This window comes from Pelodiscus sinensis, chromosome 25 (genome assembly GCF_052426305.1).
Source record: "Pelodiscus sinensis isolate ZL-2025 chromosome 25, ASM5242630v1, whole genome shotgun sequence".
Classification (NCBI taxonomy): domain Eukaryota; kingdom Metazoa; phylum Chordata; order Testudines; family Trionychidae; genus Pelodiscus; species Pelodiscus sinensis.
In genome coordinates this window covers 8,051,692-8,073,811 of record NC_143076.1, presented here as the reverse complement: position 1 = coordinate 8,073,811, position 22,120 = coordinate 8,051,692, and the positions used below count along the sequence as shown (strand labels likewise).

The 22,120-nt window shown below is 56.5% G+C and overlaps 1 protein-coding gene across 1 annotated transcript in view; it reads right to left on the bottom strand.

The window, feature by feature from the left end:
* Positions 1–20,398, bottom strand: part of SNX19 (sorting nexin 19) — a 46,021-nt gene extending 25,623 nt beyond the window's left edge. Inside the window, exons 1-8 of the mRNA XM_006122288.3 lie at positions 18,164–20,398; positions 17,195–17,333; positions 14,764–14,864; positions 13,826–13,945; positions 11,000–11,130; positions 9,279–9,375; positions 8,494–8,644; positions 4,368–4,497 (exon numbers count right to left, since the gene is read on the bottom strand). Of these exons, the coding sequence (XP_006122350.3) occupies positions 4,368–4,497; positions 8,494–8,644; positions 9,279–9,375; positions 11,000–11,130; positions 13,826–13,945; positions 14,764–14,864; positions 17,195–17,333; positions 18,164–19,792 (2,498 nt within the window). The 5' untranslated portion in view covers positions 19,793–20,398. The remainder of the gene's footprint in view (positions 1–4,367; positions 4,498–8,493; positions 8,645–9,278; positions 9,376–10,999; positions 11,131–13,825; positions 13,946–14,763; positions 14,865–17,194; positions 17,334–18,163) is intronic.
* Positions 20,399–22,120: the final 1,722 nt, after the last annotated feature.

The following is a 22,120-nucleotide window of genomic DNA, read 5'->3' as shown; positions in this document are numbered from 1 at the left end:
ATGCAGATCGCCAGCTCATGAGACTCCAGTGCCGGTGAGCCCTGTCAGCCACTCCCTTGACTCTCACTTCCCACCTGAGCACTGCCTGGCTAGCCCTGCTCACCAACGGCCTACCTAGGCTGCCTCCTGCTCCTCTGCGGTGCACAAACAGGGAGTGTTGCTCCCCACAGGTGGCAGGACGGCTCCTCTGGATCCAGGGCCCAGGCTAACGGTGCAGACAGTGGGGAACAAAGGCAGGGAGAGAGATCTGGAAGAGCCACCGGGGCACATGACCCAGGGAGCAGCAGGACGGGGGATGCTGATCGGCCATCCGCGCCAGGGATGCCTTTTCATTTATTTTACCTCTAGCTCTGTGCCCTCGAGAAAGCCCCGTGGCACCCGGCAGCGGCAAAGCTGACTGCCCCTGCCACGTCTTCCCTGAGAAACCCACACGCTCCTGAGCCCCAGCACGGTCACCACATGCGAGACAGCCAGGGTGTGACATGATGCAACCTCTTTATCTGTGTGCGGATAAAGCTTTTGTGAGTCTCGGGAAGGGTCGGGGGCCGGGGGGCAGCTCACTAGAACGGCTTACGGCCAAAAAACATCCCCAAATCCCCAAGAACCAGTGATAGAGATGGAAGGTCCGTGGGGAATGTTCAGATCTGGAACCAGAGGGGTTTATACCCAGTGTTTTAGAACATACGAATGGTGAGACGGGGTCAGACCAATGGTCCATGGATCCCACTCTCCCATCTCCAACAGTAACACAGGGACGGTGAGCATGAACTCTGCATGCTGGGAGCGCGTGGCACAGGCCCCATCGTTGTCCACCCCTTATATCCACATGGCAGCCCTATTTCTGGCCCACAGCATCCTCTACTGGACCTGTGGCACCCACACTGGGCGCCCAATACTCCTGCCCCCCAATCCCGCTGCTCTGCCCACCCACGCCAGCAGCCCCTCCTGCAGTCGCACTGCGTGGTCCCTGGCACGGTGGCTTGCCACATCTTTCGTCCCAGCGCCAGGGGCTTGCGGCGGCCAGTCTCCACCCGCTTTGTACTTGGGTGCCTTCGCCTGGGGACGCGGAAGCCACGGAGAATCGTTCAGCCTCCCCCGGTCACTGCGGAGCCGCAAGAGGGGGCTCCCACAAACGCCACTGGCGGAGACGGAGGAGGCGTTTTTAGAGGCAGAGCAGAGACATTATCACCAAGAGGAACCCGAGGGAGGGGAAGAGTGTCAGGCTGGGGGCGACTGGACGTCACTCCCATTGGCTGTTCTGCAGGACATGCGATGGTGGGTCCCCAACATTCATGGGATGGCCTCAGCCTAGAACCGACCGCCACAAACACCGAGGCTGTGTCTACACTGGCGCGTTCTTGTGCAAAAACGGCCGCTCTTGCACAAAAACATGCCGCCTGTCTACACTGGCCGCGCGTTCTTGTGCAAGTAAACTGATGTACTGTAGAAAATCAGGGCTTCTTGCGCGAGAACACTGACGCTCCCGCTCCCGCTCAGGAAGAAGCCCTCTTGCGCAAGAGCTCTTCCAGAAGAGGCCAGTGTAGACAGGCAACATGAATTTCTTGTGCAAGAGCCCCGATGGTTAAAATGGCCATCAGAGCTTTCTTGTGCAAGAGAGCGTCTTCACTGCCGTGGATGCTCTTGTGCAAAAGCACATGCCAGTGTAGAAGCTCTCTTGTGCAAAAAGCACATGCCAGCATAGACACTCTCTTGTGAAAAAGCACATGCCAGTGTAGATGCTCTCTTGTGCAAAAGCACATGCCAGGGTAGACGCTCTCTTGTGCAAAAGCACATGCCAGGGTAGACGCTGTCTTGGGGAAGAGTTTCTGCACAAGAAGCTGCCAGTGTAGATGTAGCCCGAGTGAGGCCTGAGCTTACATGCCAGGAAGCGGATGTCTCGTTTCCAGGAGACGCCGCCACATTGGAAAGTGAGGGGTTAGTGTCAGGCTGACCTTGACGTGACCAGGCCAGGCCAAGTTCCTCTTTCCCAGGGTCCCACAGACAGCCCCCACCTCACCCGTTCCTGGACCCGGCTTCTGAGCCCAGGGCATGTGGCTGGGCAATTGGTTCGGAGAGACCCAGACAAGGTTCCCCTAACTCTTCTCCCCCAGCTAAGCTGGAACTCCGAGAGCAGCCCAGATCTAGGCTGTCACACAGTGCCCATCGCCATGGCGTCGGGGTGCCCGTCCCTTTGACCCAGAGGCAACAAGGGGACAGCGTGAGGGCAAGGAGGGGGACGTGGTCACGGTGTGTTCCAACTGCCCAGCCGTGTGTTATCACCGCACTGACTCGCCCACTCCAAAGGGGACTGCGATTGGCAAAATGTTTCCATCCTGCACTGATACCCCAGGAGCCAGGACCAGCCCCATCTCTGCTCCCCCGTGCAGACAGCCCCTGTGCACACCCTTGCTGCACTCCAATAGGGAGGACTCCAGTCCCCTTTCCTCCATGGGGGCTGGGAACATTTTTGGCTGCCCCAAGGGAGGGAAGAGGCGGTTTCACAAACGAGGGGCATGGGTCTGGAGCAGAGCCCAGGGCTTGTTTACAGACACGAGCTGAGCAAGCGGCGAGGGCTGTGCAAACTGGAATCTTCTCTTGGCTCGGGGTCCTCTCCACTCCCCGCTGCCCTCTACCCCCACCCCGCTTCTCCTAAAAAGGGCCCCTCCGTGCTACATAATGGGATGCGCCCCGCACCGCTGCAGCCAGGCACCCATGTCCTCCCTTTTACTGAACAAGACCTTTTTCGGTCATCTAGCTTCCCTCCTCTCCTGTCCCCTTGCCATGAAACTGACTATCAGGGGAGATTTATAGCCCCTGGCTCCAGCCACAACTATTCCAGCCATGGAGAGGCGGGCTAGGAGGGCGGGGAGGGATATTTCTAAGAGAGGAAAGGAGGGGAATTGTTACAAGCTAGCAACAGCCTCTGGCATAGGACACTTGTAATTGCAGGTATACGCTACAGCAGCTGGTGCAGGTAACAGACCGAGAGGGGGCTCCAGGAAGGAACGAGAACCCGCTGCAAGTCACCACGGCGGGAGGCAATGCCACGGACACAGAGAAATGGAGATCGCCAGCCTACTGCTCCTTCGCCTTCAGAGCCACCACGCAGCTTGCGCTGCTCCCACGGAAACGCCGGCGCTCACCTCCCACAGCAGAACAGCCTCGCCCCTGCTCTCTCCCTACCCCGGCGGTCATCCCACGCTGGGGCTCAGCAGCACCGAGGGGCCTAGCCCACAGGGCCCAAGAGAGCCACCAGAACAGCAAAGAGAGACGTCCAAGCAATTGTAGGTTGAACCTCCCCAGTCCAGCACCCTCGGGGCCTGACCGGTGCCGAACCAGAGAATTTGCCAGACCACGGGAGGTCAATGTTGTGAGGCAGCATCGCTAACGCTGCCACCGCTTGCTGGGCTCTTCGGGGGCATTAGAGCTAAGGAACAGTACGGAGCCCTGGCAGCCAGGACGGGTGGCTGTAAAGACACTTCATGGGGCCATGGGAAACGTGGCCATGCCCATGCTAAGTGAACATCCGGCTAATTCAAATCATGTGTCCCCTGTGGCAAGGGAGATGGGGAGAGGAGAGGCAGCCAGGCAAACGCCCCCTGCCCCCCTGCACGCAGCAGGAGCCCTGTTACCACAGGACTCAGAGCTGCAGGACACAGGGCGGGTCCAAGCAGCCTAGCTCTGCACAAGAAAAGCGAGCGCCCGGGCCCGGTCCTGAGCGAGCCAGCCTCGGGGAGGTCAACAGCCCGGAGCCTGCCACGCACACGGGGGCGGTCTGCAGCCGCACGCTGCCCAGGGACAGTGGGTTCGTTCCTTTGCGGGCCATCGTGCAGGGCAGAGCTCCGGCCAGCCCTCTGGGTGTCAGTGGGGGCCCCTTCCCCTGGGGTTCTGGGAGACTAATGCGTGTGGAGATTCGTAGCGACGACCCTCCACTGACTCCCCTCGTATTCCCCCGGGGCAGCCGCTGCGCTTTCCTTGCCCAGATGAACCCACGGCCCTTGGAGAGCACCCACTGGAGAGCCAGGGAGACGCCTCCCCTGGACATGCTGTCCCACTCCAGCAGCCTGAGACCAGGGTTCCCTGTAAGCTGAGCTCTTGGGCGGCCACCCAGGAGAGATTCCAATGGCCCCCCGATGATTAGCAGCGCATAGCTGGCAGCAGGTCTTTCTGCCGGTGGTGCACAGCCACACATGCCTCGGGGCACACAACAAAATTTAGTCTGCACATGCATGGAAAAATGTAGCGGTCACATTGCCTGGGCCCTAGTGCTGTGGCTCGGTCCTTCCAAGGACCCAGGGGCTGCATGTGCCAAGGGAGGCGGCTCAGCCCTCTTCCCCCGAGGACGGGCAGCACTGCACTGCTCTTACCTTTGGATCAGGGACCCGAAGAGCAGGTGCAGCACCTTCTGCATGTTCTCAGTGCAGAGCCAGCTCCAGTGATCCACCATCAGCAGATGCAGCAGGTCCAGGGCCGTGTCTGCCAGGGGCGTCTCAGAACCTGCTAGGAGATGGCGGGGGACGGGGGGGAAGAGGGGTGTGAGAAAGCCGGCTCACACCCATGTCGCTTGCTGCATGGAGCGAGAATGCAGCTGGGCAATCACAGCAGGAGCCCTGCACCCCGGGGGGACAGGTGCCCATCCCTATGCACCCCTCGCCCCCAATGACCACCTCTCAAGACTCCGGCACGTGCCCAATGCTGCTGTTTGCCTAGAGATATGCCAGGATATCCCCACCCTCTGCCGGTTCCCCTGGCATCTGCACTTCCTTCCAGCTCAGCCCGGACATGAGAGCTCTCCCCTCCGCAGCCCCTGCCTTCCGAAGCACCCGCCGGCCTCCCTCACCTCCGATCCCACCCCAAAGGGCCCCTTCTCCTGCTCACAGCTCCCAGAGCGGCCATGGGAGACGCACACTAGGCCAGACCCCCACCCCCAGGTGCGGGCGTGGGGCAGGCTCTGCGGCTCCAGCGCCTCTCAGGGCCGGGTTGATGGGAAAGCCCCCTTGCACTGTGCATACGGAGTCACCCCTTCCCATGTCCAGTGCAAGAAGGCTTGGGCCGGGCCACCAGCCAGGAGCGGGGGAGAGCAGCGACCAGCAAGGCATGCCAGGATTAAGGCTCCATCGCCCGACAGCCCCGAAACAGACAAACAAGGGGCCCCGCCAGGAGCTTACAGGCAGAATGATACGGGCAGGGGGGGGAGATGGTGATTCCTGGGGAGGAGGGGCGGGAGCGCTGGAGGCGGACAAGGGGGTGCGTGCAGGGGGTGGGTTGAAGGACCTTAGGCTTGGAGACGCGTCCCCGGTGGAGGGGACGATAACGCATGGGGAGGAGACTGGGAAAAGCGGGCGGAGGAGACCTGAGTGGGGGTGCCAGCTATGGGCACGGGGCAGGAAGGGGCTGGAGCTCAGAGAGGGCAGCCCGGCTGGAACGGGGGCAGGAAGCCGTAAGTGGCTGGAATATGGTCTTGTGGGGAAAAGGCGCGTGGGGGAGCTTTCCCCAGGCCTGCGCCTCACTGCTCCCAGCCAGCGGGTGTCCCAGCGCTTGGCTGCCCCATTAGCAGGGCGGGGCTGCCACCTTGTGGCAGGCCCTGCTCCCTGCATGGTAGAGGTGCAAACCCAGCGCAGCCGGTACCGGTGCAAACGCACATCGGTCAGCAGGGATGTGCCAGCGTCTGCCCCTCAGGCTCCCTAAGCAAACCGCGCAGCAGCCGTTCTCAATTGCAGGTGGTCTGTCTAGAGAGCTCTCGCCCCCTGGACCTCAGGGCACGCCGCGCAAGGGGCAGGCCTCAGTTTCCCTGTATGCCAGGGGGCCAAACTGAAGGGCAGGTTGCAAACCTGCAGCTTCCCCCCATTGTCCCCGTCTCAGACCCTTCCGCAGCCAGAGCAGGGTTCGAGTGCTCCCGCCGCTGCGTGTGCTCAAGCGGCCGCACACAAGGAGGGCAGACAGGGCTTTCGCTTCCACTCCTTGCTGCCTGGGAGCTGTCCCCTCGCCCCACCAGGCTGGACACGAATGGCTTGCTAAGATGGGTGGGTCTGAGCACATTTGGCCACCAGCAAGTCACGGGGATGATTTCCTTTCGTGCTTTACATTCCGCTGGGGCTTGGATTCCCCGGCAGGCGCTCCCTGTGCGCAACCACCCAGGCGGCGGGACAGGACAAGTGATCGGGAATTAACCTTGTTTGCTCCCTTCACGCCCATTCCCCCAGCCCATGTCACTGGCCGGCCAGCCTCGCCGTGCCCCGCTCCTCTGACAGGTCACTTACTCACAGACATGGCCCCTGGCCTTTGGCAATCCTTTCACAGACATTCCCCTTCTCCCCAGACCGTTCCATCCCTTTGCTGCCTCCAGGCCTGGTGATAAGTCAGCCTCAGTTGCGCAAAACTTCCAGGAGAGTTCAGCCAAGCACAACCCTCCATGTCTCGGCTGAGCTGCACAGACCAGTGACCTCAGACCGGGCAGCCTGCGGTGCTGTGCATTCGCGTTCATTACAGGCAGGGTGGGGACCACTACCTACGCGGAAGGACGCCCCCCACTTCCTATAACGCAGCCGTGTGTTCAGTTGCTTGTAATGTCACCAAACTTCAACCGTTTCTTCTGTCGTCTTCTAGGGTCAGAGTTGGCCTCGTGCTGACATTGTTGGGAAAGTTTCAGCTGAAACAGTTTGGCCGCCGCCAAGGACAGACGAGGCGTAACATTGTTTGCTCGTGTTCCACATATTCTTGCAACTGCTCTGCTGACAAGCTCTTTCTCTTGGAAAAGACACTTGAAATGCGGCAGAGTGGGGGAGTCACCGTAATGGCACGGATGTGCCTTTTGCTCCCATTAAATCCATTCAAATCTGGTCACGTTCCAAGTCTCTGAAAGCAGGTTTGAAGCTGTGATGACGCGTCGGGGTTCCCCTGACTCCTGCACCCCCGTAGTGGCACAAATAGACTCCACCAGCCAGTAGAATAGAGGGAGTTTATTGCTTCTCCAGGATACAGCACAGCACAGATGTAAGCTGGTTACAGGGCAGGCCTAGGATGTCTCAGCCCCCTTGAGATGGGGGGGACTGGGCCCCTAAATCCCAGCCCCTTGCTTAGGCTGCTTCCTCCATGATACCAGACAGAAACTGCCCAACTTCCAGCCCTGCCCCCCAGCCAGGGGCTGCACTCCGCCTCCCTTCCTTTGTTCCTCTCCCTGGGAGGTAACCGGTCGAACAGGTTACCTACCTGACCCATCAGCTACTCTGCTGGGCCGTGGTACCGACAGCAGCCAGTGGGGGTCACCCACAGCCCAGGCCTAGCAACCAGCAAGGTACCAACACTACGTCCCAGAAGCGGAAGGGGACTGAGCGACAGCGGCAGGGGTAACCTGAATTCCGGCCCGGCCTAACTTCGGAGGGCTTGACTTCACGACTGTCATGTTCTTTGAATGGAGGGTTGTTGTTATTTTAACACAATATTGACACTCAAATGTGTCCCCCGACCCGCCTCTAGGAGATGCATCTCTCCATGCTCTTCAGAAACATCCCTTGCATCTCAAGAGCCCTGTCGGGTAGGGAAGAGTCATTCTTCCCCGCTTGCTTGGAAAAGAGAAACTAAGGGCCACACAGGTGGAATAACTCCCCCAGGGAAAAACCAAACAGGAGTGCGGCCTCCCGCTCCCAAAGCTCCGTGGGGGCTGCCGGGGGCACTTTCTCCCGGATACGTTCTGTCGCAGAGCGGCCGCGTGCGTCTGCCCAAGCGGTAGCTCTCCAGGGTGCCGCCCGCAAAGACCACTGAGGTTTGAGCATCATTCTGATTTTCTATTACAGATCAGGGTGTAGCAGAGACACGAAACAGCGAGCCGTCCGTTCCTCCACTGTCCACCTCCAATGGGACACAGCAGAGCAAGGCAAAACAGCGCCAGGGCACGGCTTGTTTTCTCCCAGCTGCCCTGGTGATCACCGTGCACCACCAAGTGTGAGACTAGGCACTCCCATTCACCACGTACAGCTAGAAATACTACAGTGTGTCAGACTGTTCAGTCCCTTCTCGTACCCTGCAACGGCTGCGTCTCTCCAGCACCCAGGTAGGAAATTCCCCGGCCCGTACTACACTGGATGGAGCTGTGTGCACCTTTGTGGCTTTGCCGATTGTCAGCCACTAGCTACTATTTACTGCTGGAGTTGCTGTGGGGTCTAGAGACCTCAGCCAGGGGCGCGGTTCATGTTCAGAACAGAGAGAGCCAGCCCCTCGCCCAGAGAGGCACCTTGAAGCAGCCTGGAGCAAGGGAGGAGTTTGCAGAGAGCTTCTGCTCTCGGGCCACCTCACCGTGGCAAGGAGCTGACGGAGCCATGCGCACAGTACCCACGTGGCTCCGGTTCCTCCCTGTGCTTCCAGCGACCTCGCAGCATGGCACCAGAGGGCTCCCCACTATTCCAAGCACCCAAAGCACGGCAGCAAGGGGGCCCCCCAGGCACATAAAAGCCAACCCCTGGGCGCAGGGCGGGGCACTGGTGGGCAGGAACTTACCAGTGTCGTCTTTCTGGCTCACGGCCTGCAGTGGAACGGGCATGGAGCCAGCCCCCTGGTTTTCCGGGGCCTCACCGGAGGACGCCTCCAGCAGCTTCTCCTGCTTCTGAAGGAAGGACCCCATCCCGGGCAGGGACCCGGCGCCAGAGACCTGGGGAAGCAGGGATGTGTCATGGCCACAGGATAAGTATCCACCATAGGAGCAGCTGGCCGCTGCCCAGAAGCCGTAGTCTCTCCCAGCTCCCGTCAGGGCACTCCCTGGCCTGGCCCTGAGCATAAACATCAGGTCCCAGGGCGTCACCAAGGGCAGCCACTGATTGCCAGGGCACGCCGTTTGTCTGGCTGCTCTCGCGTTCTCCCAGCTCTCGATCCCAGCTCACCTGCCCTCAGCAGCAGCCCTGCTCCCCCGACCAGCTCTGCCCATTCATCGTGTGGGGTGCGGTGTGCTGGGTGTGTACAAAGCGACACAAAAGAAAGGGCTGCTGCCGCCTTCGGTCCCTGCAGCCCTCGCTTCCCCAGTGGCTCAGTGAACGCTCGTCCTGCTTGTACGGCAAGAGTCCTGCTAGGCACGGAGCTCTCTGGAACCCACGGGGCACGCAGAAAATAGCGTCAGACTAGCAAACTCATTGCACGGGTGTCCACCTCCAGCAGCAGCTAGCTCTGGGGTCCCCACTGCTCCGCAACCCTTGTCCACCTGGATTCTTCCCAGTCAGCCCTCCAACAGCCTCCCAAAGACCGATGGCCCTGGCCACCGGATCAGCATCCTTGGGCGGGATGGCACTTACAGCGCTGCTGTCCCTCAGCCCGTACAGGATCCTCTCGTGTGCTTCGGCCACGCTCAGCACCGGAGCGATTTTACTGGATGGGAACCGCAGCCTGGGCCTAGGGGAAGGGAGACAGAGCAGAGTTTAATGCCGCGTCCTGAATCCGATGCGAGGAGTTTCTAAAGGCCACCTTGTTGGCCTAGGGTTTGCTTGGTCCTGTCACAGAGCAGCGGGCTGGACTCGAGGACTTCTCAAGGTCCCTTCCAGAATTAGATTTCTATAACCAACCAGACAATAAAGAGAGTGAAAGTCCCACCCTATATACACACATGAGCGAATAGCTCTTCTCTTGTCCACTGGCTGACGCGCATACGGGCCCTCCTCCGCGGATCAATTTGTCTTGTTTAAAGAGCTTTCTAGTCAGCGAGCAGTGGTCACTTGTCCATGAGGGTAGCTGGGGAAGGAAAACTGTAATTTCAATATCTGAGTTTGGATTTGGTCCAGGTGTGGGGATTAAGCCCTGCACTCTCCTTACCAAAAGGTCCACCAAAAGCGGCCAGCAGCACAGTGAGCGCAGGGGTGTTTATCGGGTGGCATAGACTGAGGCTGTGTCTACACTGGCACCCTTTTCTGGAAAAGGGATGCTAATGAGACACTTCGGAATTGCAAATGCCGCGGGGGATTTAAATATCCCCTGCGGCATTTGCATGAACATGGCTGCCGCTTTTTTCCGGCTCGGGGCTTTGCCGGAGAAAAGAGCCAGTCTAGACGGGATCTTTCAGAAAATAAAGCCTTTTCCAGAAGATCCCTTATTCCTGATTTTAAGAGAAATAAGGGTATGTCTACACTGCCACCCTAGTTCGAACTAGGGTGGTAATGTAGGCAACCGGAGTTGCAAATGAAGCCCGGGATTTGAATTTCCCAGGCTTCATTTGCATAAAGCTGGGCGCCGCCATTTTTAAATGTCCGCTAATGTGGACTCCGTGCCGAGGAGTAACGAGGAGTAACGAGGAGTAACGGTAGTTCGGACTAGCACGAGTCCGCACTAGCGGACATTTAAAAATGGCAGCGCCCGGCTTTATGCAAATATCCCCTGCGGCATTTGCAATTCCAAAGTGTCTCATTAGCATCCCTTTTCCGGAAAAGGGTGCCAGTGTAGACACAGCCTGAGGGTTCTGCATGTTCTTTCCTTCTAAGTGTTTACTATCTGCTGTTGCTACAGTCAGCAAAAGCTGCCAGGCCGCCCAGTGATCCATGGCTGCAGTGAGTGTCTAGGTACATATGTACTATCCTGAAAAGGGATGTTTTGCTTCAAAAAACCGCTCTGAACATTTTTTTAAAACCAGATTTGAGGAAATCTTGGCTGGAAAGAACATTCCTTAGCAATAAACAGACTTTTTAATTGGATCAAAAAGTAATGGGCCCTTCCAGATCTCTCAGACTTCTCCATGTCTACAAATGTAATAGCTGGATTACACAACCCTACTTACGGCTTTTGATAGCAAAAGGTTTTGTCAACTGATGTTCCGTTACCGTATATACTCGCCTATAAGCGACCACTGCTCACTGAACAGAAATCTCTTTAAAAAAGAAAGAATGATCCGTGTCGGAGGCCCGGATGCGTGTCAGCATTTCAAAGCACCCAGCAACAAGTCTGGTGCAGCCTTGAAGCATTATTACCCTACGTGAGGCCTATGGATACAGCCCAACAGGCCGTGTGTAGCCTGAACAAAAGTCCTTACTTATTAGCCTTCTTCCCATCCGTCTGGGATTTCCCATCCGCCTCCACCTCGCTCAGCTCGTCTGTGGGGCTCTGCGGCTCCGACCTGGGGAACGCCGTCTTCAAGGTGTCCACGATGGCGTTGACCATGATCTGCGAGGGGTGGGGGAAGCACGGTGGTTAGCGCCAGGGGCAGGAGGAAGATACCACACTCCAGGAAGAGGTGACCCAGCTAGACCGGCCTGGCCTGTAACTGCCTATCGTGGAAGAGGCGGGGGAATTTGGTACGGCCAGAGCAGCCTTCCCTTTGGGATCGGGGGGACCCAGTGCGGCACCCATCACCCGTACTCCTTCAGGGCCCGCCGCTGTCAGTGGGACAAGACATGGACCCAAACTGCGCTCACTGTGGCTTTCCCATAACAGGCTGCTGGTGGGGGCAAAGGGGCAACGGAGAGGCCCAGAGGAACGGATGGGCAGCTCAGACCTCCACTGAGATCCAGTCTCTCCTTCCCACCTCTGCTCCCATGACTGACAGGCACTCCCCGCCCTAGGACCCGCCCACACTGCAATCGGTGGGGAGGGAGGGGGGATGATTACAGCTTGCAGAGAGAGACCCCCACGCCAGGGGTGATCTAGCTCAATAGAATACCAGCAGGGAAGCTGTGCATAGCGGGCCGCTAGCAATCATTACTCAAGCTAGCTGGAGTACAGCTGATCGGGGTACCTCTGCATGCAGGGCAGACACCTCCCACTGAGCCTCTCCAGGAAATATATTAGAGGGAGCCTCTCTCCTGCGTGGCACGTCCGGTGAAGACCACGTCTTCAAGCGGCCCTCCTGGGGCGGCTAGGGGTTCAGAGGAGCGGCAGGTGCCCACAGCCCTTGCTAGGGGGTTGGGGCATGCGAGCAGACACTGCAAAGCCACATCCCATCTGGGAGGGGAGGTGCTAGGATCTGAACGCCGCAGCGAGAGCGGGAAAGACCCGGGCTTCGCTTTGGTTGTGTTCATGGGCAGCCAGGAGAGGAAACGTGGGCCGGCATATCGAGTGTGTTTACATTAGCCTGTAAGCTGCTGGGTGCAAAGGACTTTAAACTGCAGCAAGGGGACATTAGGAAAAAACTTCCTAATTGCCAGGGTGGTGAAACACTGGAATCAATTGCCCAGGGAGGTTGTGGAATCTCCATCCCTGGAGATATTCAAGAGCAGGTTGGACAGACACCCATCAGGGATGGTCTAGACGGTGCTGGGTCCTGACGTGAGGGCAGGGGACTGGACTCGATGGCCTCGCGAGGTCCCTGCCAGTTCCAGTGTTCGGTGATTCTATGACCTGCTCTGAACCGCTTTCCCAGTGGCCTGGATTGTGGGCATCCCACAATGGACAGAGGCAATTGGAAAACTGAGACTTTGGATAAGTCAAGGAAAGCTTCAGCGTGACGGTAGCCGGGGAGGAGGGGCAGGACCCTGTTTGGGGGATGGCTGGTGCGCTGGGCTCTGTGTATTTCTGTGCTCTGGAAACTGAAACAGCCAGGAAGGGTGAGCTATAAAAAGCATCACTCTCATCCATTCAGAGCCAAACACAGTCTGCATCCAGCCAAGCCACAGCCCTCGTGGTTTGAACAAGCAGTCATGCCCCAGGTGCCCAAGCTGACAGGGATCTTTGAAAACTTTCTATTGCTCTCATTAAATAACACCCGCCAGACTGCCCTTTAACAATCAGGGACTGGCCACCTGATGTAGATATGGAGAACCAGGATATATGAGATGTGAGGTCAGACTACAAGGCAACGTCTAGCATCCCCATTTTACAGGTGGAGAAACTAAGGCACAGAACTGTTAAGTGCTCAAGGTCACACTGCAAGTTAGTGGCAGAGAGGGGAAGAAAACCTATGAGTCCCAATCAATGTTTCATATAAGATAAGTGCTTGGGTGGCTATCCAGGAGAGATTCAGGTCCTGCCCAGCTGATTAGCAGAGCGCCATAGCTGGGAACATGAGTTTCTACCAGTGGTGCACATCCACACATGCCTTGGTGCACATAACAAAATGAATTCTGCACATAGATGGAAAAAATTACAGGAAACATTGGCCCCAATTCCTTGTTCTATCTATTAGACCATGCTCTTTTATCTAATTATTAAAATAGCTGGGCAGTAAGGTTTTCTGGGAAAAACACCCTGGGCAGGAGGGGTGTCAGATACCTACAACCCATAACCGCTAGCTCAGGTAACACACGCTGCCATCTGTGAGGTTTGCTCACAAAGCTCGCGATCCAAGAGACCTGGGAGACAGAGCCCAAAAGTGCCCCCGGCGTCAGGACCTTTCTGAATCACCACTGCTTGGGCTCAAGAGCTGAGCCGGGTGCTTGCAAGATGGGAGGGGAGATGCTTCTCTGTCTCCTTTTCTTCCCCCTTCGGCTACCCGCAGTATCCTCTGCTTGGGAGTGGGGGCACCATTTTGGGCCACCGATGCTGTTTGCACAAAGCAAGCAAGGGTGGCCTTGTGGTAAGGACAATGGAGTGGTCATTCTGGTGGCCCAGACTCCCCAAGCAAGCCGTGCGATATTTCTATGCCTCGGTTTCTCCGCCTGCGACATGGGGATTATGCTACGTAACGTCTCCACTGCTGTGTCTATTAGACTGTAATCTCTTTGGGGCAGGGCTGTTTCTAACTAGGTGTGTGTACAGCACCTAGCACGATAGGGCCCCAAAGCTCAGCGGGGCCTCTAATTGCTAATAAATAACAACAGGCCGACAAAAGCCTAGAAGGAGAAAGTATTTTAATGCGTTAGGAGGAGACTCTTTGCATCAATGGAGCTCAGCAGACGGCAGCTACGCGCGGGCATGAAGGTACCTTGTCTATTCTGGAGACCACAAAGGGTTTCTTGACAAATGCGATCCTGGCGTCCGTGTTCAGGGCGAGGAACTCCTGCACCTCCTCACTGTTGGCAGTCTCAGGGATGCTGCACAGTTGCTTCAAAGGAAAACACAAGGTTGGGGTCTCAACTCCACCCTACCCATAGAAACCAGAGACACCAGTCCTGGTAAACCTCACCATCCCTCTCCCCTGATCAGACCAGCTTTTCGGCTACAGCCTCCAGATGTCTTCCATCACGCCCCAGGGGACAGTCTCCCACACTGTGCACAGGGAGAAAGTTACGCCGTATCTGAGTGATTTGTGGTCAGTAGCAGGGAAAAGCAGGCCCAAAGCTTTTCTTGTCCCACCCCCCAAAAAAATGAGAAGACAGTTCTGAGTTTGACTTGTCCAAGGTCACATACATGCGGCAAAGGCAGGATAAAAGCTCCGAAGCTTGGTTCCCTCTCCCCTACTTCAACCAGTCCATTCTCACTCGGCTCACTGACGCAGACAGAGCTAAGTCCCCTGCCACAGGCTATGTCTAGACTGCAAGCCTCTTTCGAAAGAGCCTCTTTCGAAAGAGAGCATCTAGACTGCACGTGGAATTTCAAAAAAGCAAGCCGCTTATTCGAAAGAAAGCACCCAGTGAGTCTGGATGCTCTCTTTCTAAAAAGCCTGTTTGCTTTCAAGAACGCCTTCTTTTGAAAGAGCACTTTCGAAAGAAGGCGTTCTTCCTCGTGGAATTAGGTTTACCACCATCGAAAGAAAAGCCGCATTCTTTCGATTTAATTTCGAAAGAACGCGGCTGCAGTCTAGACGCAGGTGAAGTTTTTTCAAAAAAAGGCTACTTTTTTCGAAAAAACCCCTGAGTCTGGACACAGCCTAAGAAAGAGGCTGCTGAATCTCACAGAAAAGAAACTCACAGAATATCTCACCTTCAAGAACGATTCCAGGAGACCTTTTCTGGCTTCCACCTTATCACTGTCCATGTTCCCAAAGGGGAGATCCGGGAAGAGCTTCTTTGGGCCTTTGACATCTTCCAAACAAAACAGATGCACATGTAAAAATAAGACACATCCATAAGATTAATAAAGGTTTAATCCTGACTCATGATGAGGAGTCGCTTCCTACACCCATAGGGCAAAGGCAGAGAAAGTTAATGCTCTGCAAATCTGGCCTCAAATATATCCAGAGCTTTTATCTCAAGCATTGTCAGAAAGGGTAGGGTACACTGCGGGGGTTTTCCAAAAGGAGGTATGCAAATCGTGCTCTTATTTGCATATCTTCTTCCAATTCTTTTCTCGCAAGAAGTTTTTCCGATATTTGTCCCGTCTACATGGGGCCAAATGTCGGGAAAAAACCTCTTTTGAAAGCCCCCTTATTCCTCATAAAATGAGGTTTTCAGGGGCTTTCAAAGGATGGTTTTTTCTGACATTTGGCTCTGTGTAGATAGGCCAAATATCGGAAAAACCTCTTCCGGAAAAAAAGTCAGAAGAAGATATGCAAATGAGAGCATGATTTGCATACCTCCTTTCAGAAAAGCCCCGCAGTGTAGCCCTATCGAAACACTCCCCACTGCCAAAGGTTTGGAGGTGTTGATTAAAAGAGAAAAGCCAACCCAAAAGAACCCTGGAGTTGGGCAAAACGTTGAGTGGAACCGTTTTCCACTGGCCAATGAAGTTTTGTCAAAATCAAAATGTTTCATGGCAACATTTCATGTCAGCGTGGAGGAAATTTTCAAAGGAAAAAAGCATCGAAAGGAATCACTTGGAGGGGCTTCTTTCATTTATACAATATCCATTGTATTATCTGTAGTAAGTTATTTTACAAGTTTCATTTCAAACCCGACGTTTCATTCCAAAATCAGAATGAAAACAGTTCTCCAAACCGGAGGCACCTTGGTGTTTTGGCCGCATGCTGGTCTCCCTCTATCATCGGCCCGGGCCTTGACCGTCTGAGGTGTGAGCTCTCCTTGGAGTTGCCGGGAGCTGTGTGTTCTTGCTCAGCACCTTTGACTATCCGGCCAAGGACCTATCGTCACATCTTGACCTGACAGGCACTCGGAGAGCCTCGAACCGAAACCAGGCAGAGTGCTGGCCTACATGGGCAGGGCTTTCTCCTGGGACCTACCGTGATGCTCTGTGGAGCGCCCCCCAGGATCAGGGGTGACAGCTCCCGCCCTGGGGAGCTAGCCTGGCCCCTTGGCCAGCCCACGGCCCCTCTTTGCTGCTGTGGATCCCAGTGCTCAGCGGGGTGGGGTGTCAGGAAGGGCAACGCTGCAGAGGCTCCGGCTGCAGGGATTATGGCTAGGGCCCTACCAAATCCAGGCAGAATGCATTGTGGGCCGTGAAACGTTGCCGTATGTGTGCACGTACCCGGCACTATGCCGATTTCATGGGGCGAGACCAGCGTTGCTCAGACTGGGGGTCCTGACCTGAAAGGGGGTTGCTGGGGGGATCACAAGGTTATTTTGGGGGGTCACTGTATTGCCACCCTCACTTCTGTGCTGCCTGCAGAACTGGGCACCTGGAAAGCAGCAGCCATTGACTAAGATCCAGGCTCTTCAGGCAGCAGCGCAGATGTGAGGGTGGCAATGCCACACCGGCCGTCCTTACGTCTGTGCTGTGGCTGGCGGTAGCTCTGCCTTCAGAGCTGGGCTCCCAACTAACAGGCACCGCTCTCCAGCTGCCCAGCTCTGAAGGCAGTGCCACTGCCAACAGGAGCGCAGAAGTAAGGATCATAGTGCCGCCACCTCCCTCCAATAACCTCCCCAACTCTTTTTGAGGTCAGGACCAATGTTTCCTCTAATTGTTTCCATTCATGTGCGGAATAAATTTTGTTGTGTGCACCAAGGCATGTGCAGGTGTGCACCACCTATAGAAACACATGCTGCCAGCTGTGGGTGCTCTGCTAATCAGCTGGGCAGCATCTGAATCCCTCTTGAGTGGCCACCCAAGCACTCAGCTTACAGGGAATACTGGTCAGGCCTCTACAATTACAACACTCACAATTTTCAGATTTAAATATTTGAAATCGTGACATTTATCATTTTAAAAGTCCTATGACCGTGAAATTGACCAAAATGGATGTGAATTTGGTAGGGCACTAATTATGCCTGATAGACACCGAGGGGGTGGGGGTGGAGGGTGGAGATATACCCTGTTGTAGCCAGGAGAGCGCACTTGGGTATTCAGAAATACCAAAGTCATCCAAGCCTTCTGTTAACCCACCGTGTGCTGACTTATCGACACCTACCAGCCCTTAAGGGCGCACTCATTATATTCAGCCACTCAGAGGTAGGAAGGAGGGGCAGGGGAGTGGGGAAGGCAGCTGGGGCTTTTACGTGGCACCAGCTTCAGTGCTGACTTTTTATGAATTTCCGCAGCTCGGGTTTCTCCTCCAGCCTGGTCTGCAGGTTCAGAAACTCGCGGTAGCGCCGGTTCACGGTGTGGTAGGCCACTTGCTGGAGGCTGCTGGCGTTCTCACTCTCCAGCGCTGTCTCGTACTGGGGAGAAAGAGGGAGGACCATTGGTCAGTCATCATCTTTTGGAGACCAGACGAACCTCAGGGAGAAAGATCACCAGTGATGGGATGGGACCCAGCAACCCCATTCACAATCTCTCACACTAACCACTGGGCTGCACGGCCCACCCGAGTGGATAAAAGTGGAGGATTTGCTTGTTTGTTTGTTTTATTTCAATGGGATTTGATTTTGTTATTTAAAATTAGAACACATTTTTGCTTTTGAAAATAAACCTATTGAAAATAAAATCTGAATGGAAACACAGAATCTGTTCAGGCTTAAATTTATTATAATCTCTTAAACCAGTGTAACAAACAAAAAATATGCTGACTCTCTGAACCTCTGGCAAAACTTTTGAGTTAAAAGCCACTTTTTTCTATAGACGGAAAGCATCAGGGAAAACCCATCTACCTGGTGAGGCCAAGCTTGATAAACCTGGCATAGGAGTGGCAAATAAGCACTACCAGTCACCATTTTCCTCCAGACTAAAAATTGACGAGTACAGTCTGAAAATAGCAGCTTCAATAAATGCCGTTAGTTACAGTGTACTTTCCGTATCAAGTCCCAGGCCGAGGCTCTATTTCACTATAAATCAGCATGTCTTTGTGATTACATCAGCCAATGAGAACCCGTCTTTCTTTAGAACATAACTGAAGTACAAATGGAAAAGTTGATCGTGATGGAGGATTTCAGATCAAGGTTTCCCGGTGGACTTGTCAAGCCTGGATTTAAATCCCCCTCCCCTGCTGGGGCAAAGGACACTTTGCTTTGCTGATCCCACTTCCAGCCCCCCGCCCGCCAGAGCAAATCACCTTGACTGTGTAGAGCGTGTAGGGGTGGAAGCCGGTCCCGGTGTGCTCCCGGGCAGTGATGGTTCCGGTTATCCGCAGGTTCTGGACGACGACGGGGCTGTCCGGGCTAGTGAGTGGCTCAAAGCTGAAGGTATGGGAGGAGAGGAGCGGGAGAGGCAGCTGGCACAGGTCCTGGGGGCTCTTGGCTGGGTTCTCCAGGAAGGAAGGTCTCCTCGAGGAAGACGTCTCAGGATCGGCCAGCAGGAAGGGGACAGAGGACAAACTCTCCTCCCTCTCCACCGCGGGGTCGATTTGTACGTCAGGGCAGTGGCCCAACACGGAGGGGAGAGAGCTGCGGGCGGTGCTGTCCTCCAGGTACCCATCCTTGGCACACACACCATCCTCTTGCTCCAAGCCCTCCAGCCCCTCCAGGACTGCAAACGGGTCAGTGAGAAATTCCTCCGTGGACAGGAGTGCCACGGAATCGGAGTCCTTGCCCAGGTCAGACAAGGGGGACTCCACCTCCGAGTCTTCGCACGGGAAGAGGGAGCCCAGGGCCTCTAGCTGGGGGAAGTGCACGGGCGTGCTTCTGGCTTTCCTCCTGTCAGTGTCAGCCCCAGCCTCTCCGCCCGTCGACTCCTTCCCCTCGTCCCCCTCCTGGGGGCTACGCTCCAGCCCGTCCACCTCGTCGTAACAGGGCGGCTCGGAAAGGCTTGGGGACAGTACCTCGACTTTCAGTGGCAAAGAATTTGGCACTGTGGGCTGGCAGGGGGAGGTGGCCAACGGAGGCTCCTCCCCCTTTCCCCTTCTCACCCCTTTGCTGCCCATCTTGGAGAAAATCCCGATTAGCAACAGGTTGACCCAGTCAGGGTCAGACATCTTCTTGACCATGGGCAGGAGAACGTTGCAGGTGACCAGCTCCCCCACCACAAAGCGCCCGGTCCTGGTTTCCAGGTGAGGCTTGGGCACTAGCACCCGCAGCAACAGGTCCACGATGCTCCGGGCGTAGTTCACTTCCATGGCCGGGCTCTGGAGGGCTGGGTGCGGGGCAGAGAGCTCGCCGTACGCTCGCCAGAGCTGCTCCGCCAGCTGAGCCGCTCCCGCAGGGCTCCGGGCGGCCCCCACGTGCTCCTTCGCCTTCATGTAGCTCTGCAGGTGGCAACCCCACAGCGTGAGAATCTTCTGGGCCAGGGCTTGCTTGTCCACCTGGGCCATCCTCCTGCGGAGCTCCAGGGCCAGGCCGGACATGGCCTTCCTCACCTCGTCCTCAAAGGCTCGCTCGCTGCTCACCGTCCGGTACCACGAGGACACGAAGTCCCGGATGATCTTCTGGATCATGCGCTCGATTTCCTCCTCCAGCTGCCTCTCCGCCTCGGGGCTCCGGGGGCAGGTCTCCAGCAGGACGAACCGCTCCAAGTGGAGCCGGCTGCGGGTGCCGAGGACGGCCTGGGACCCCAGCCATCCCCCCAACACTGCCAGCAAACCCGAGAGGATGCAAAGCAGCCAGATGTTAACCAGTAAGTGGATGACTAATAGCCAAGCTAACAGGGCTCCACAGACCATCAATTTCCTGTTCCCTACCAGATCCCTCAGCCCGCTGGCCGGGCTAGCGCCGGGCTCCTGCGCCCTGAGCATCCTCTGCTTTTCCATCCAAAGAGCCAGGGAGTTCAGGCTGGGCTTGCAAGTCTGGGAGCAGATTTCCAGCCCTGGGGGAGCAGCACCTTGGAACCGTCACATCCAAGCAGCCGGGGCAGAGGGAAAGCGAAAGCTGCTCTGCTCTGGGCGAGTGCCAGACCGCAGCACTCAGCCAGCCTGGCAGAGCCCCCGACAGCAAGGGAGAAAACCCTCTGCTAATGCACCAGCACCCTCGCTTGCACCCACTGCCTCCCGGCCAGCCAAGGGCGGCTTGACACCCTGCAGCTGGGGGAAAAGCTTCCTGCTTTGCAGAGCACAGAGGCGGGGTGGCCCAGCCTCCCCCCAAACATCTGCCCCCCAACTTTCCCTACACCAAGCCGGTGGGCTCTCAATCCTGCTGCCACCCACAGGGCCTTAACTGGGGGCTGGCTGCAATCCGCCAGGGGTTTGTCTGGGGGCTGCGCTGCCTGGCATGGCTGGGGCTTGGCTCCTTTGCTGTCCCCCGGCTCTGGGTGGCATCTGGGGCTGGCTCAGGAGCTGCTCCCCTGCCTGCGGCGGCCCCTCTGCTGCAGGGAAAAGGACCTGGGCTTCTGCCTGGGAGCTTCCGGATGGGCCTCTGCCAAGGAGATGCTGGGGAAGGGGAAGAGAAAGGCCCAGCGCAGCCGGAGAGCTTTTCTCAGTGCCATCTAGTGAAAGGCGAGCGGCAGCACAGACCAGAGGGCTGTGATTCCAAACCCGGCCTCTGTGCATGCAGCCATTAGGACCAGCCCCAGAGCCCTGACAGGGGGGGGGGGGGGGAGCCAAGGGGGGCACGTGCCCCAGGCACAGTACATTTAGGGGCGCAACATTAACAATTAGAAAGTTTAAATATGAAATATTTCATTCATAGCTGTGCTAGCATCTAGTTGCAATCTCAACATATGTGCAATTAACAACATGTGCAAGGAATACAATTAATACACAAAATGAAGAATGTTATTGTTTTTTGGGGTGGGGGGGCGCAGTTCAGTACCTTGCCCCAGGCGCAGAAAACCTTAGTTTCAAATCTGGCTCCCCCTCCCCCGCTGTTTCAATTGCCATGCCCCCCTGCGGCCCACTCCCATGGGGTCAACGACATGCATTGCTCCTCACCTCCCCGAGCCCTGCTGGCAGGGTCTGTGTCACTGCTCTTGTTTTACGAGGGGGAAACTGAGGCACAGAGCCGGCGAGGTGACTTCCCATAGTCCGTAATAGAGCCTAGGAGTTCCCTCGCCCACAGCCCCTTGCTCTAAACCCAGGATTGCGCGGTGTGGTTTTATACCATCCCAGAGGAGGCTGGAGAACGTGCACCCTAGAGCCGAAAGGCAGAAGCGAGAGGTTAGAAATGCCGTGTCACAATAGCACTCAGCTAACAGCACCTGATCCAGTTAACCACAGTGAAACAGCCCGGCATGGAGAGGAATGAAACGGGGTTTTCAGATCCGGACGCCCCCCACTTTAGGGAAGCTCCTCGCTGGTGTCCTTGGAATCAGAGCAACAGACCCGAAAAGCTTTGAGCTTTGGGAAGCGCAGGTCTGGATCCAGGTGAGGCACAAACTTTACAGCGTGACCCCTCGACTCTCGTACTGAACGGCATCCGCAGCCGCTACCGCTTTGGGGATCAGGTGTCAAGCGCTCAGGAAATACAGCCAGGCCAGCTCTGCGCTACAGCCTCTGCCTCCGCTTGGTCTGTGTCTGGGGAGGTCTGCCTGCCTCAGGGCCTGGCTTCCCAGGGAGAAGTTTCCAGACTAGGGGGGCCTCTGTCCTGTTTAGCTCAGCGCAGGCCACTTATTGTGGAGCAAGCGAGCCACTTGGTGTTCACAGGGAATCACTCCAGGTGCAGTCGGGTTCTTACGTGGCCTTAGATAATTATGTGGCCTCCATTCAGGGGGCAGTTGCCGTGGGTCCCAGTGATTTAAAAGTGCCCGGTGCTCTGGAAAAATACTGCAGCAGCAGCGCCTGGAGCCCGGGGCTTTTGAACCTCCACCAGAGCCCCAATGACACAGCCCGGGCAGCGCTGAGCCTACCTAGCACCTAGCCCTGCCCCTTCCACCTAAGGCCCTGTCCCTTTGGGGGGGGGGGGCACAGACCTAAAACCCCTTCCCATTGCCCAGCTAATTCTGGGACCAGCCCTGCCTCCATTCCAGTGGCACAGAGATGAAGGCGCCGAACTTTGAAAGTATTTAGGTGCTCAAATAGCTTTGAGGATAGGTGACATGCCCAAGGTCAGATAGAAGGTCTGTAGCAGAGCAGGGTGTTAAACCCAGGTATCCTGAGTCCTCAATTAGCCCGCTCACCACTGCCCCGTCCTCCTTCGGGGTCTAG